The 15,230-nt window shown below is 42.3% G+C and overlaps 2 protein-coding genes across 9 annotated transcripts in view; one reads left to right on the forward strand and one right to left on the reverse strand.

Annotated features, from left to right (window-relative positions):
- The window catches only part of fry (Protein furry), a 61,877-nt gene that overhangs the window by 46,128 nt on the left and 519 nt on the right, over nucleotides 1–15,230 (reverse strand). For 4 of the 8 annotated variants that reach the window (XM_070280387.1, XM_070280386.1, XM_070280385.1 and 1 more), the window contains exons 2-9: nucleotides 6,359–7,932; nucleotides 5,961–6,301; nucleotides 4,526–5,901; nucleotides 4,232–4,463; nucleotides 3,978–4,160; nucleotides 1,428–1,571; nucleotides 262–429; nucleotides 51–200 (exon numbers count right to left, since the gene is read on the reverse strand). In XM_070280387.1, the coding sequence (XP_070136488.1) occupies nucleotides 51–200; nucleotides 262–429; nucleotides 1,428–1,571; nucleotides 3,978–4,160; nucleotides 4,232–4,463; nucleotides 4,526–5,901; nucleotides 5,961–6,301; nucleotides 6,359–7,932 (4,168 nt within the window). Of the gene's footprint in view, nucleotides 1–50; nucleotides 201–261; nucleotides 430–1,427; nucleotides 1,572–3,977; nucleotides 4,161–4,231; nucleotides 4,464–4,525; nucleotides 5,902–5,960; nucleotides 6,302–6,358; nucleotides 7,933–10,225; nucleotides 10,576–15,230 lie in introns of those variants that run through there. The other 4 variants (XM_070280388.1, XM_070280389.1, XM_017253957.3 and 1 more) reach the window with 3 other exon arrangements.
- RpS17 (ribosomal protein S17) overlaps nucleotides 10,364–15,230 on the forward strand; it is a 29,519-nt gene continuing 24,652 nt past the window's right edge. The window contains exon 1 of the mRNA XM_070280395.1: nucleotides 10,364–10,374. The gene's annotated coding sequence lies outside the window, so the exon portion shown is untranslated. The remainder of the gene's footprint in view (nucleotides 10,375–15,230) is intronic.

A 15,230-nucleotide genomic window follows, 5' to 3' on the forward strand; every position in this document is an offset into this window, starting at 1 on the left:
ATACTATCATATTAACCCTTTTATGGTTTTTTAATAAAATCGTCTCTTACCTTACTCCGAATGTCCCGTTCTCGGCAATCTTCTCCAGCACTCGCACCACTTGCAGTCGCAAGGCATCGCGTCTCCGCCTGCGTCGCATGTTTTCCTGCTTGCGATCCACGGCCTCCCGGATGTAGACCACCAGCTCCTCCATCAGATCCCTGCAAGCAACCATTGTCAGTGGCGAGGCATAAACCCATCAGTTACGGCTTAGATACTCACTTGAGTGCATCGTGGTTTATCAGGCCCAGGGCGTTCACGGCGGCGTCCCGCACATCGACCACCTCGCACCGGAGCAGGGGCACCACCAGCTTGTAGAGGGCGTGTGGCGAGGCGCTGCCCATGGCCGACTTGTCACTGCGATCGGCGTTTAGGGAGTCCGGCGATGAGCTGTAAAACAAATTTACGGCCGTGGATTTAAGTGCCAAACAGTGAGCAGTGAGTGACGGCGCTCCGGGCCAGTAATTTCGCTTAATGTTTAGATTCTGGCTTCGGTTCGGGTGTCTGTGGCTGGCTCGGCAAGGTCATCATTTAAGCGAGCGTCCATAAACTTTAATGCGATTCGAATTGGGTCGCGGGTGCGAATGGCTTGCGAGTCTTAAATTCGCGAATGCCAGTCGCAGGATACCACCGCAGTCCCTTTGCGATAAACATTATGAATTTTAAATTTGAAATCTTTTTTCAATTAAAACCCATTTTGCGTGGACCTTTCCCCCTCGGTGAGCATTTGGAATTTGCCCAGCTACGGTAGGCAGGAGAAGTAGCCGGGATTGGTCAGTACAAAGTACAGAATAATAATAAATGACAGCGGACAAACAATAATTTTTTCCTGTTCCGTTTTACATTATTTTAGTCGCTGTATTTTTATGTTTTTGCTGTTGCTGAAAAGGGAACACGAAGCCAAATTGAGGGATTGGGGAATTGTGGCCAGTTGGCCGACATGCGCCATATGAAAAATAAACAAACTTGTCCTTAAATTGTTTTTCAGGACACTGGCAAACAAGGGGCGTGTCGCAAAAAGGAAGCTCTTGTGCAAATTATAAGCCAACAAATTTAAGAATTTTTAGACAGAAATATGAACTTAAAGAGTGAGAAACTCTAGTCTCAAATCAAGAATGCAAATTTGTGGGCAGGATACCAAAAAAGGATACTCAAATTCATGACAAAGCCACAGAACACAACACAACACGAACCACAAATAATAAATATTTTCTATCACAACTAACTACTCATCTAGATACAAGGATGCAAGGTTACAAGGATAGAACTGCAATAAAGTCATAAGGCAGGCAGGCAGGCAGGTTAACCTTATTATCATTTTACACAATTGTTTGGTTTTGATTAGGTTCTCTGGCTGGGAGTTGTTTTGATTTGATTGTTTGCTTTACCCAAGTCGCTTTTGGCGCGCCTCTTTGCGTCCGTAGGAGAGTGGCAGCGTGAAGCGCGTGACGATGCCCTCCGGGCCGAACACGTTCGATGGTATATTGTCCAGGGAATCGGACAGGGAACGCGAGTCCGACTGATCTTGCAAACTATAAATTACAATCCATATTTATTCACATATATTTATAAACGAAATCAAGGTGGATTTATGGCTGAATTGATGAGTTTTCGATGCACTATTCGGTATTTGTGTTTGCAATTGCAAAGATTCAATCTCGACAAATATTATATACACATATAGTATATACATTATTTGCTAGCCAATCTGTTTGCCATGATCCCATGGAATGTTCTGGTGAGTGTGGGCATGGACATGGTCCTGAAACCTCAGCAGACGAGCACGAGTGGGTGTATTTGGGTTTGAGTTTGAGTTTGAGTTTGTATGGACGGTTTTTGTGAAATTCCCCTGATTTTTATTGACATTTCCCGACGGCCAGGCCAACATTTGCACACGGATGCTATGAAAAATGTTTCAACATGTCGATGTGCGAGAGAGTGTGTTGTGGGTTGCAACAGAATTTTGCATTTTAATTCAGTTAAGTTTTCTATATAAGTTAACAACCAGTTACCAAAACGCATTAAGAACTAAAAAGTTATAAAAAAAAACTATTAAAAATTATACTCTTCAATGGATGGGGTAACAAGAAAGGAAAGCTAGCCTCGGGCGAAGCCGATGTTGATATACCCTTGCAGTTACATGGGAGTTGATGTTGTTATATAATATCGGACCGGATATATAGTGCAAATATCGGATATATGTAGTTGGCCAAATGAATAATAAAAATAATTAAATTTTATAATTCTTTTATGACAAATTTTGAAATAAAATTACAAGCTTTTATCTTTAAAAACACCACAATAACGGCGTTTACGATTAATCTGTTGCTTATATAGGATATAGTCATATATAATAAAAAAAAAAAAATTAAAAAAAATTTAAAAAAAAAATTAAAACAAATTTTTACAAAAAAAAAATGCAGCAAATTAAATTAAAACAACAAAATACTAATAAAACAACAAAAGCAACTAACTACAACAAAAAAAGCCAAAAAAAAAAATTAACAACAAATAATAATTCATTATTTTTTCGATTTTTCGGCCTTGCTTAAGTGCAACCTATGAGAATCGAGGAGGAGGGCGCTATTTTTTAATTAATTTTTTTTTTTAATTTTATTAAATTGTTACCAAATAAGAGTATCTTCTGGAATGTTATCATTCGCAAACAAATGGTACAATTTTGCGCTTCCTTTCTATTTGACTTCTAAGCGCCCTTAAATGTAGGCAATGGAAATATGAGTGTTTACATTTTCAGATTTTTAGTTTAAAAAAAATTATGTTTTCCTTTAGATATTTTAGAAGAATTAGGGACATGTAAGGACCTACATGAAAAATGACATCTATAGAAAGTCCCAACCTTGTAACTTGAAGAATACCAAAGTTATGGCATTTCCAATAAATTAGTTATATGGCAGCTATAGGATGTCGTCGACTGATTCCGGAACGATTTATATACTTCGGGTAAAAGGAAGAATGATGTGAGCAGCTCGATAGCTCGATAACTTTAAAAGTGAGAGAGTAGTTTGCGTAGACACAGAAAGTCAGACGTATAGACGGACATGCTTATATCAAACCAGAAGGTTAATCAGAAGGATCAAGAATATATTTACTTCATAGAATCAGAGATAGCTCCAAAATTATAATACCCTCTCCAAGGGTATAACTATCAAATACAGGTAATTAAACCCTTATGTTTGTATTTGTTTAGAATTTAACCAAAAATATTTATAAACTGATGGCTAAATTGGAGTTTATTTAATGAAGTGCATGCATGTAAAGCAATTCAAACAAAAACGGACAACGGGGCGTATGAGTAACGCTGATGAGGCAATCACAAATAATGACATATTAGAGCCAATCAACATTCACCGGAACTATGAAAATGCAAATGCAGTGAGACAAAGTTTAATTAAAACACAATTTCAAATAACAACTGCCAGATGAAAAGTGGAAATGTTGTTGTTCTTCATCATTATAATCCGCACGTGCCGGAATCTGTAATTATGCTTGACAAACAACCGCACAACTTTTCCATCCCCCCACCATCCTAGTTTCCATCCACAGGAGGGTACATAGTGCAGAGTGCAGAGTGGTTTTTAGAGAGACAAATAATAGGTGAACAAAACATAAAATGGATTTGCATGTGCAAGTTGATTTTTCTATTTGTCACACAAACACAGAACACAAAACACAGAGCAAAGACAGGGCACAGGTCACAGGTTACAGGTCAACTGTACAAGTTATAGAACAACAACTACATGGGAATTCGTGCCGAATGTAATTGAATGCGAAATGTTAGTCAAACAGAAATAATGATGTGCCTTGTTTGTTTTGTATTTTCGAGTGGCAGTCGAAGGGTGAAGGGAGACACAGAATGCTACTTGAGAATGCTATAAGTTTGATGGAAAGGCGATTTCCGGGCCGGCCTACTGCCTTACCTGAGACTCAGATCGGGCGAGGCACAGCGCACAGCCACGCTGGGGATTTGGGGCACCAGTCTCATGGCACAGGCCACCTGGTTCCTCCAGAGGCGCAGGTACGAGTCCTTCTGGCTCTCGGTGGGCACTTTTTTGGTGGGCGCCGAACTGCGCAGCAATGAAGCTCGATTGTCGCTGACAGGGCTGCAAAAATCAGATTAAGTGGGTTATTATTTTATAATTTCATTCAAATAATTCAATCAAGCTCAACATACGTGGGATCTATGACGCTGAAGAGCGCATTTAAGCGTGTAAAGCAAATGGGCCAGGCCTGGGCCACGGCCGAGGGACATTGTTGCAGGATGCGTTGCCTCTCCAGCAAGCCAAAGAGGCAGGTGGCCCAAGGATCGAACTGGGGCTGCGGGGTACTGGCCGCAGCGGCCGAGGCATTCGGCGTAGAACTGGATTGCGACAGGTTCAGTGTCGATGTGGAAGATTTTGAATTATCTGCGGTATAAAAAATTAAATATTATTAAGGATAATTCCATTTATACTCTGTATACGCTCACCATCTGTTAGTCCTGCCAGCCACACGCCGCTGGTCCGCTCGGCTATCCACTGCAGGTCTATGCAGTTGGCATTCAGGATGGCCGTCTTCTCCGTTTGAGGTAGCAATGGTAGACACTTCTCCACTATCGCGGGCACACACCGGTCCATCACGTCGATGAGTGGCGGTTCGGTCTCAGGAATGCCCAAAGCCCGCATCAGGTTCTTCACCTCCTTGAGAATCATGGCCGCCAGCTTGCGCAAATAGGGGCGATAGTTGCAGAGCAACACCAACGCGAATCCCTCCACAAAGTGCAGCGTGGTGGCCAAAGGAATCTCGTTCTTTTTCCCCGCATCGCTGGCCATGTTCAGGACCGTATGTTGGGTGATGCTCGACATGCCACTGGAAGTGGTGATGCTCGAGGCGGCACTGCTGGCGGTGTTCAAGTGCTGCTGTTTGGAGAGCTGGCTGCTGGCGGTGTCCTTAGCGGGCGCCGCCTGTACAACAGTGGCCTGGACCACGGTTGCCTGGACGACTGTTCCCGCCTTGGGTTGCGCCGGATTGGCTGCACTCGAACTGGTGTTGGCAGCACTCGCTGTGGTGTTCCCACCGTTCACGATGATGGCACACCGCCAGAAGTTCAGAAAGTTAAACAAGATTCTGGTGCAGTTCTCCAGGAGTTGCGGATAGGTGTCGGTGACGTCGCGCACCAGAAACTGGGTGTAACCGTGCACGACATCCTGACGCCAATCCGGAAAGTCAATCACCAGCGTGGTTAGCGATTGGTGCGTCAAAATGCGCAGCTCCTCGTCCATGTGAACCGTCAGCCGGGACAGGAGATCCACCAGCTCATGGGCAGTCATCGTATCCGGTATCAGGCGCGGTACGGCAGCCACACATGTCCGGAAGAGGTCGATTCGCGGCTTCCTCTCGCCGGAGAGCATCTCGTCTGGCTCTTTGTTCTGATTTTGGGTATTGGTCATCATCAGGGGACGACCGTAGTGCACGTCCAGGGCCCTCAAGATGTCCACAAACACACGGCGCACGTGCGGAAAGTAGGTTGACATGCCGATGCTGCGAGCAGTGTCGTCCGTTAGCATCTTGTTTATGTAGGTCTTCTTCACGCGCAGTGTGTTTCCTGAGGGTAGCGCCGGCACTGTCCTGGGCATCGGCGGCTCGCCAGCCTTCTGCTGCAAGGAGTCGGCGACGACCAGGAAGGCACGGAGGCCAATGCTCATCCGTTCGGGATTAAGGATCAGCTTAATAGAGCGGCCCACACACAGCAGATCGTAGACGATCTCACGCATAGCAAAGTCTAGGCGTTCCTGGGCAATAAACTGTATGATCTTCACAAAGATGTTCAGAGGAGTGTCTCGTGGAACAACGCCCTTGGATCCCCTAAAAATAAACGAAACAAGTTAGAAGCTAATGAGGATGAAAGTGAAACTCATACCCACTTGGGAAACAGCGAGTTCACAATGCTCTGGAGTCGGGAGTGAGTGGCCGAGTTGGATTCACACTTGATGCGGATCATGTAGACCCAAAGCAGGCGGTACAAGGACTCCAGAGCCACGCGACTCATCTTGGCATCGCGGTTCTTCAAGTTGCTCAAGCACATGGCCAGGAAGTAGTGCCAGTTGGTCAGGAAGAAGGTCTTCTGGGAGACGCAGAGCAGGCAGGTGACCAGTGGGAAGAGCGCCAGGCGGTGCTTGGACTTGGTAGAGGCATCCAGCGTTTGCACATACAGCAGCTCCACAAAGTTTTTCACGCAGGGAACGTTCACTTCGTTTTTAACGGCCTGAAAGAGTGTCTACATTAGAATTTCTTCCATGGGATAAGGGAACTGTTTACTCACCGCTGCCACAGGCACTAGAATCTCCACAAACAGTCCGGCTAGGGCGTGCTTGATATCCTTGTCCTTCACCTCCAGGAAGTACTGACCACACTCGTGCATAAACTGAAACGAGGCCTCAAACTCCTCAATGGGCACCATCTTGACGCGGAAGAACTTCATGCCCATTAGGAGGCTAATTATGCTCTGGGTAGTGGTGGGCGACACCTCCTTGCCCCGCAGCTCCTTCAGCTCGCTCATGAATCGCTTGCGCACTGACCCGAATCGGCTCTGGGCCAGTACGCCAATAACCTCGGCGTAGAGGTCGGCAATCATGTGAATGTTGTGGGCATTCGGGTTGTTCTGCAGGCCATCCTTGTACTTGAAGTGCTTGAAGGCCAGATTCTCGATGCTGTGCACCAGATCCTCATGGCCCGGATGGAAGGGCAGCTGCTTCAGAATCTCTATCAGAGCCAGGCAGAAGATGAACTCCACAGCTGCCTCCCTGCGCTGCAGTTGAAAGTCCAAGTCCCCAATTGTCTTGTTGCCGGCTGACTGGGAATTAACGCAACCACTTGGCGGAGGCTTCTTCAGATCATTCTTGATCTCCATGTCGGACAACTGGCGGCGGTGCCAGGCCAGCAAGGTGTGCAGCAACGAGGGCAGGCAGTGCTCGGCCACGGAGCCCAGGGCCGAGAGCAGCTGGTCGAACTGCTGATCCTCGCCGCGCTGCAACAGCTTGGAGAGGTTCTTGTCCGCACTCTCCAGCATCACCAGCTCGATCTTCTTCTCCGCCTGGACAGTAAAGTCGCTGAATAGGTTCCGCATCACAATCTCGCCGGGCCGCGGAGCTGAGAGCTCCACACTGGCCACGCTGGCAGCCAGGGCGTGCATCTCGGCCTGGGTATAGCTCGGCAGGACGTTGATGATGGAGCTCCTGGAGTGAGCGCCCCAAGGAAGCAGGGACTGCCGCTGGGGAATGACCAGAGCAGGTGGAGAGACGTAACTCTGTCGACTGGCCGGCAGATTCTGATAGGTGATCGCCGGGGTCTGCTCCGCTACTGGCAGTTGCTGGTGTTGCGGTGCGGGATGTTGCTGCTGCTGCTGCTGTTGCTGCTGGTACTGGAGTTGCTGTGACTCATATTCGATTCCATAGGGATAGTCATCGGCGGGCAGTTGATAATTTATGGGTGATGTTGTGCCACTACCGCTGGGACCGTTACCGTTACCATTCCCGCTCCGACTGGTCTTCGGCGTGGAGGTGTACTCGGCCGAGTTTATTGAGTGGCGCTGCCCGGGCGAGCCGCCACTCGGATTACCGTCCAGTTGCGCTGATGCCGCGGCTGCTGCCTCAATGTTATCGACGCTATCGCCGCCAGCCAGTGCCGTTTGATAAGCATCTTCCTGGAACAGGGCATTACGCTGGGGACTCTTGGTGGGTGTCACAGTACCCACTCCTCCACCCGTTCCTCCTCCTCCTCCTCCTCCTGCTCCTCCAGTGGCTGTTACTGCGGTGGTGTTGCTGGTGTTGGGGCTGGCACTGGAGGGCGACCCAACTGGATCGCACAGGTGTGGCTCATTTGGGTTTTGATTTGTGCCTGGTCGCGGGAAAAAAAAATAAATAAACTTATCATTTTCACTTTTCGATTGAACGAATTATATCAGCTATTTGTTATAGATAATAGTCGCGATTATAAAGCCACAAATGACGCCATAAATGATTAATACTTTCTACACTAAATGTAACAACGAGCCTAGTTAATATACTATGAATGATTTGGCCTTAAGCAATATCTACTGTAGTTTCTTGTAGTTTGATTACTCAACCTTGGTTCTAGGACACGCCTATAAAGCCAAATCTGTAAATAGAAATTATCATCAGCAGCCATCATCAATTCAATCATCACCAAGTTAGGGGGTGCGGCAATCTCAAAATAGCACACGAACGGCCTAAAAGAACTCCTTTCATGAGCCCATGTTGGGGACTTTCAAAGTATTACCAAGAAATAATTGTAAACAAGTCGACATATCAGGCTGATGATGAAATTCCCTCAAACTATGACGCCAATACTATGCGTAACGCATAATTACAATGTTAAGGTTTTATCGTCATTTTCTACTGATAAGAAAAAAAATCAAAATTCCCAGTACTTCCAGTAATGAATTTCGGAACGAATGACCTGACCAGCAAAGTGTCCTCAATTATTTATGGCCCAGTGTCGTGGCTTATTCCTGGTCTCTGACCAGACCAAAATTCCTTTAAAATCGAATTCAATCAATAGACCAACTGCATGATTGGGAGTGCGCCCCTTATGGCCGAGTCAAGTACAATTGCCGGGGAGCGGTAAATAATACATGCTGTTACCAAACGTAATCCAAACGATATGCCATGTGTCATGCACGTCTCCGGCAGAAATATGGCCATGGCGCAGTCAGCTGTTTGGGACTTCGCCGAAGGCCTGAGAAAGTTCATGGCAGAAGGTAAAGGTTTCCGTGAATAATTGATAAAGTTGAAGTACAAGGAAACGGTTTAAGAGGCACCCGGGGATAGGAGGGTCGTCTGCCCCTCGATGTCGTGACTAATGGCCAGGAATCTCCGATTCAAAGAGAACTGCTTAAAGTCAAGGCAAATAAATGTTTTGACCCATCAGAGGCAGGGACTTGTTTGCCATTTCACTAAACACATGTGTGCGAAAGAAAATCAAAAATCAAAGAAATTCTGAACGCAATCCGAACGAAATAAAATGCGAAAACACATGTACATATGGATGTGGGACAGCCAACGCATTATTAATACGGCATTAACACGCTCACCCAAATCCACGAAAGTCTTATAAAAACTCTCGGGATGTGTCATATAAGAACAGCAACAAATATCAAAATAACATGGATGTGCGACGAACCCGAACGAGCCAAGTCGAATTCAAAATCCAAAATAAAACGAACAAAACATCAATTTAAAACTGCAACAGCAGCAGAAACAAATCACGAAAATTGTAATGACTAAGTGTCGCGACTACAAATACCCATTAATCAGGAAAAATTATCAGTTTAGGCGAGTGGGTTCTGCATTAAGTATACGACTAGTGGGCCCTGACTAACGAATGAGTTGGCAAACGTATTATCTTCTGCAAAGTCGTATATACTCTGGTTTTGGAATACAAAATCGTACTACGAATAGACATATTTGTTTTCCCATTTTCTTTCATTCTCTCAACAAATTGGAATTCATTGGAAAAACTTATATCTATGGCGCATGGAAATATTTTTAGGTGATTTTTAATGTCGTTGTTGAAAATTTGGAATATGCCATAGATTTCCTCCTCCCTTTGTAGAATTCTCCATTTGTTTATGGGGGATATGGGGTTTCAAGAGGGCGAAAATGGGGTAATTTATTAAACAAAGAAGCAAATGGCTTAAAAAAAATTAATTCGACGCAAATCTCACTGATAAGGCAAACATCGTAAATTACTTAAACACTGTATTTAAGACCTAAACCTTTGTCATTGATTATCAGAGCAGTATCTTATCATTAACCCATCAAAGTGCGCCCTTGAACTCTTTGCAGCGTGTTGCTGATTATCTGAAAAGCAAGTGACAGCCAAACAATTAAATTTATAAAAATTTCGAAATCACCCTGATAAGATATTTTTGTATTGCAAAAACATGTAAGCCAATATAGTCCCCCCCACATGTGTATCCAAACTTGAACTTCACTTAAGGGGTTCTATAGAACCTTCAAATAGAACGTTTATCGCAGTGCTTTTTTTATCGTTCATAAGCCAAAACATTTCCTGAACTTGTCGCCACCCATTTTTTTTTATCGCTTTTAAATTGTTACATATTATGTGGTATTATGTATAGTAGTTTCTAAAGCGAACTCTGACCAACCTTTTAGTTTTTTTGGTGTCCATTGAAAATTCCATAACATGAAAGTGGAGCATAAATTTGTAAGGGAATCACAGCTGGGAAAATGATATTCGGGCAGATTTACAACTTCTACAGTATTCAACAATAATTAACACGAAATTGTTTTGCCTGATAAACTATGGCAATTAAATTCACGTGACCCGGCTGCCTCACAGTAGTATTACATTTATTAGTTTTAATTACAAATGCTGTTCAGGAGCTCTTTATCCGCTGATAGATTGTATTAGATTGGCCTAAACGAGAGTGCCTGATAAGTTTCGTATAATTGTGTCACTGGGTCACTTTTTGGGGGATTGAAACCCTTTTGGGTTTAGAGGTAGAGCACAGTAAAAAAAAATTATTATGGTTATAATTTGTTTATTGGTTCTATAAATTTTATATTCATATTTTGTTAAAAATTTCGTGCAACCGTTTTACGATGGCTTTTTATGCTAATTAGACAGAAATAATGAGCTCAGCGTTTCGAAATCTAAAACGTAACTTTTAAACTTTTTTTTGTTATTTTGTTTTTTTTTTTTTTGATTATTTATTGGCCTAGGGGCTGTGTATGGGTGAGCATGATGTCAAATTACGGCAATTCGAATCGAATTATTTGCTGTAGAACCACCGATATTTCGATATAGGCACACGTATAGATAGATATTATATATAGGGGTATATATAGACGGAGCGTCGCGCGTTAAATCCAAAATAAAAATTCTTCAAAAAATACTGCGAGGCGAGAAGAGACGACGAGCGGACCGCAAAGTGCAAATGCGAGGCAAACGGCGGCGACGACGACGATTTTCGACTGCGGCGAAAACGAGCCGAAAAAAACAGAAACGCTGGCCACAGGCCGCAGCACAGAAAAAGGCGGAGAGCTACGTCAATGGCAGAAAAAACAATAACAAAGCCAGAAAGAACTTTGGCAAGAAGCTCGACTAAGGGATACCTGGTACTTATACCTGGAGGTACCTGGATACCTGTAGGTTCCATTTCTTTACAAAGGTAGTTTTTTAGGGAAGGAATAGATCGAGAATTTTAACTTAGAAGTTGAATCCTTTTGAAATAAACCCTCAAAAATATTATTCTAGATTGAGGTTCTAGATTGTTCAAGTTGGGAAATGAAATATAAATACTGAAACCTTCTTTAAAAAAAATATACGTATTTTTTTAAATTTTGATTGCTGGATATAAAGCAGCCTTAAGTCTAATTTGGCATCAAAACTATTTTTTTAATTGTTGTACATTTTGTACATGTTGTACATAGTAAAAAGTCGTATAGCTTTATCACTATGATACGCCAGATGTCTAGACTAAATAAACTTTCTCTTTTTTTAATCCAATACTCATATACCCTCGCCATCTACTAGTAATGGGTATCAAAATGAGCAACTCGCGCACGCTCGCAAATTGGAAGCTCAAAATCAAAACAAACGATTATTGTCTATTTAAAATTATGATTAACAATTGCGGGAGAGCCAGACAGAGAGGCAGAGAGACAGTTGGCGCTATTGAGCAGAACAGCTGATGGTGTGTGCGGCGAATTGAAACCGAAATCAGCTGATCTAATTGAAAATAACACTCATACGCCGCGTAGTACGCTTTGAAACGGGAGCTGATTACAAAGAACACTCATACGCCGCATAGTACGCTCTGCAACTAAAGATGACTAGACTTTTCTGATTATTTGTTTTGTTTTTCCGTATGGATTCTAACTTATTAGCACGTTAGGCGGTTCTATCTGTCGCATTAACTTCAATTTACGCTGGTTCCGCCCAGCACTCCCCCGCTGACAAGTGCTAAATGAAAAATATTCCGCCCTTTTGCTGGAAGAAACCCTGTGGCGAGGCGAAGGTTGAAGCTTAGCTGACGGTGGATCCATCACTTCGAAGGGTGTCGTCCTTAACCCGAATTCATTTTGGCCAAAGTTACACCGCCGAAAACCAAGGACAGAGTTAATGAAAAGGAAAAGGGTTTAAGGAAAACTTAACCATCTGTTTATGTCACTTAGAAAGCACTTCTCCTTATCGAAATCGCCAACTGCGCCAGCAAATTTCTAAACAAACTTGGTGCAAATTGGTTTCGGCAACACACTATAATAAATAAACAAATAAACAAACAAAAAACAATGACCGCCGCATTTTGTAACAACAAACAATTAAATTGATTATGTACGCGAGTCCCGATTATATTCGTATTGTGGGCACACATATAGCACGATAGTAGGTACAAGAAATTAGCACTTGGCGAGCACTTTCCATCTGTACTTTAGTCTATTGGTTTGTGAAATTAGTTAACTGCCTTTATTGCAAATTACATCACGCCCACCGCACATACACACTGTAGAATAGGTGGCGCGATATTATTATGGTATTAAATGATGGACAAGCACGCGATCGGAGAAGGCGAACACGCGACCGGAACGCACTTTACATCCATTCTAAAATAAAAACCACTTGAGAACGCACTTGATTTCGGGCTAGTCGGTTTTAGTTCTAGTTTCTTGGCTGAATTATTTCTTTTTTTTTTTGTCGCTGTACTTTCTGGCTCGGCGGCGGACAAACAAATGAGCTGATGTACGAGCGTTTGGAGCTCGAACTTATGCAATTTCGCACAGGTGATGGTAACGACGACTCGACATTTGACTTTGGATGGCTGGCAGCCGGCAGCCGTCGGTGGGCGGCCAGCGGCGGGCAGCGGAATTTTCTAATTTTGCCACAGTGCGCTACAAAATCCGTTGGATAACTGCCAGGTGGCGGTGCACAGTAAGAATTTTAATCCTTCCAACCAAAGATATTTATTATAATTGATTTTTTGTTTATGTTTTTTAATGCTTTTGTGTTTATTTTTATGTTTATTATTATTTTTTATTTTATTGATATTTTTTAATGGTTTAATAATTGTTATAATAGAACCCACATTGTTTTTATACAATATCTTTCTTAAAATTTATGCAACTATTACATTTTTATTAAATTTTAATTATTCTCTCAGTGTTCTGCTGATATACCCGCCCCAAAAACCAAATACCATCCTAACCCATTGACGCCAGACGTTTGTTTTGTTTTCTGCTACCGCTCTTCTTCCTCTTTTGCTGCTGAATGTCATTATCAAGGTTTATTTGGCACTTTTTTTTTCGCTTTTTCGCTTTTTTTTGCCGCCTTTTTGCTTTATTGTTGTCTTGTGAATGAATCGTACAAATGAGTGGGTGGCACACTCGGGGGGTGTGGCAGGAAGATATAGAATTTGGGGGCACGCGCCGAGTGGTTGGTGTCCCGACTTAACATAGCGGTAAATCAATCCGTCGGGGGATCAAATGAAAAATTGCTGGGCGCCAAAAAAAAAAGTTGTGGAGTCCATAAATTAAAGAAGACGCAGTCGGAGATGTAAAACTGCAGTATATGTATCTACAGTGTCCTTAGATACAATATTTCAAAGATACATACATTATTGGATTTTATTTGTTTTTTTTTAATATTTAATGGTTTCTTATATAGATATTATAAGCAATTCATTCTTAATATTAGCTAGAACTTTTTCCCAGGCTTATCCATTTCTTCAAAGCTTAAATAATAATTTATAAACATAATAATTCTTTATAAAACGTGTTTGTAACTAAATATAATCGGATGACCGACATTTGTGGCGATTTTGCGGCTCTTGTGCTTCAAGTTTCTTAAAATAAACCAACTGTTTCCTGCTACTGATGCACTGACTCCACTGTCCGGCCCCAGTGAATCCTAAACCATAAATTGTTGGATTTGATTAGCAGTTCGTCTGTGTGTATGAGAATGTCTGTGTGTGTTGGTGAGAGTGGCCGGCAATCAAAGTGAATCATCACTTGAGACATGAGGAAGTCTGAACAAACAAACGCTTAAACAGATGCCAATGGTACAAAAAAAAGACACGGTGGGTGGGGTTGGGTTATTAAAGAAGAGGAAGAAAGGGTTATTAAGCACACTAACACACACACACACACAGACGAACACAAACACGCATAACAACAAACGATACACTATAGGAAATTTGACCACTTTTTCTGGCCAAAAATAATATCTCAAGAACGAAACAAAATATTTAAGTTCTGATTTTTGATTTGAGTTCACATGGTCAATAGATTTAAAATTAAAAAAAAATGTGGGCGTGGCACCGCCCACTTTTTAAGAAACACATTCTAACTCAAAAACTATGCAAGATATTTACATTTTGATTTTTGATTTGAGTTTATATGGTCAAAAGAACTCAGAAATGAAAAAATTGTGGGCGTGGCACCGCCCCCTATTTAAAAATAACATGCTAACTGTTCAGTTTTTCACTAGTCTCACAGCTAACAGATTTACATTCAAGGTATTGAGGTTGCCTCCTTAAATTATGAATTTCTTCGAAAGTGCATAAAAGGGCATATTCATATTTCACTCATTTGAAGAAAATTAAACAATCTACAACATGGACTAAATTACATTGTCCGACTCGGCCAGACTTGGTTTAAATCTCTTTTTAAAAATGTGATTTTTTTCTAAAAATTTCTTTTGCTAGACTACTTACATTTTCACTTTATTAAAAAGACAACACAAGTTTTTTGGACACTTCACATATACGAACACATAATACAAACCACATTGAAAAGTATTCATTTCAAAAATTTTGATTTTGTCCATAAAATTTTCAGTATTCGCGTTTTTAAAATGGCAGCAAAAAATCGTAAATTCTAAGCTCATGTAAATGTTAACATCAACAGCTGTTTTTAACAGCAGATTTCTTCGCAGTGGCGCCATCTATGAAAATTTCTGGTATGCAACATTAAAAATTAATCTATTGTCAATGATATGCAGTTAAAATTCTTTTAATCTTTTAACTTTCAAAAAATGGTTTTTGGCCAGAAAAAGTGGTCAAATTTCCTATAGTGCGATAGGTGGGCGTAAACAATTATCAGCCGTAAAAAAAAACAACAAAGTGCGGCTAATTGCTTGGGGCTGCACCCCAG

This window comes from Drosophila bipectinata, chromosome 3L, assembly GCF_030179905.1.
Source record: "Drosophila bipectinata strain 14024-0381.07 chromosome 3L, DbipHiC1v2, whole genome shotgun sequence".
In the NCBI taxonomy this organism is placed as follows: Eukaryota; Metazoa; Arthropoda; class Insecta; order Diptera; family Drosophilidae; genus Drosophila; species Drosophila bipectinata.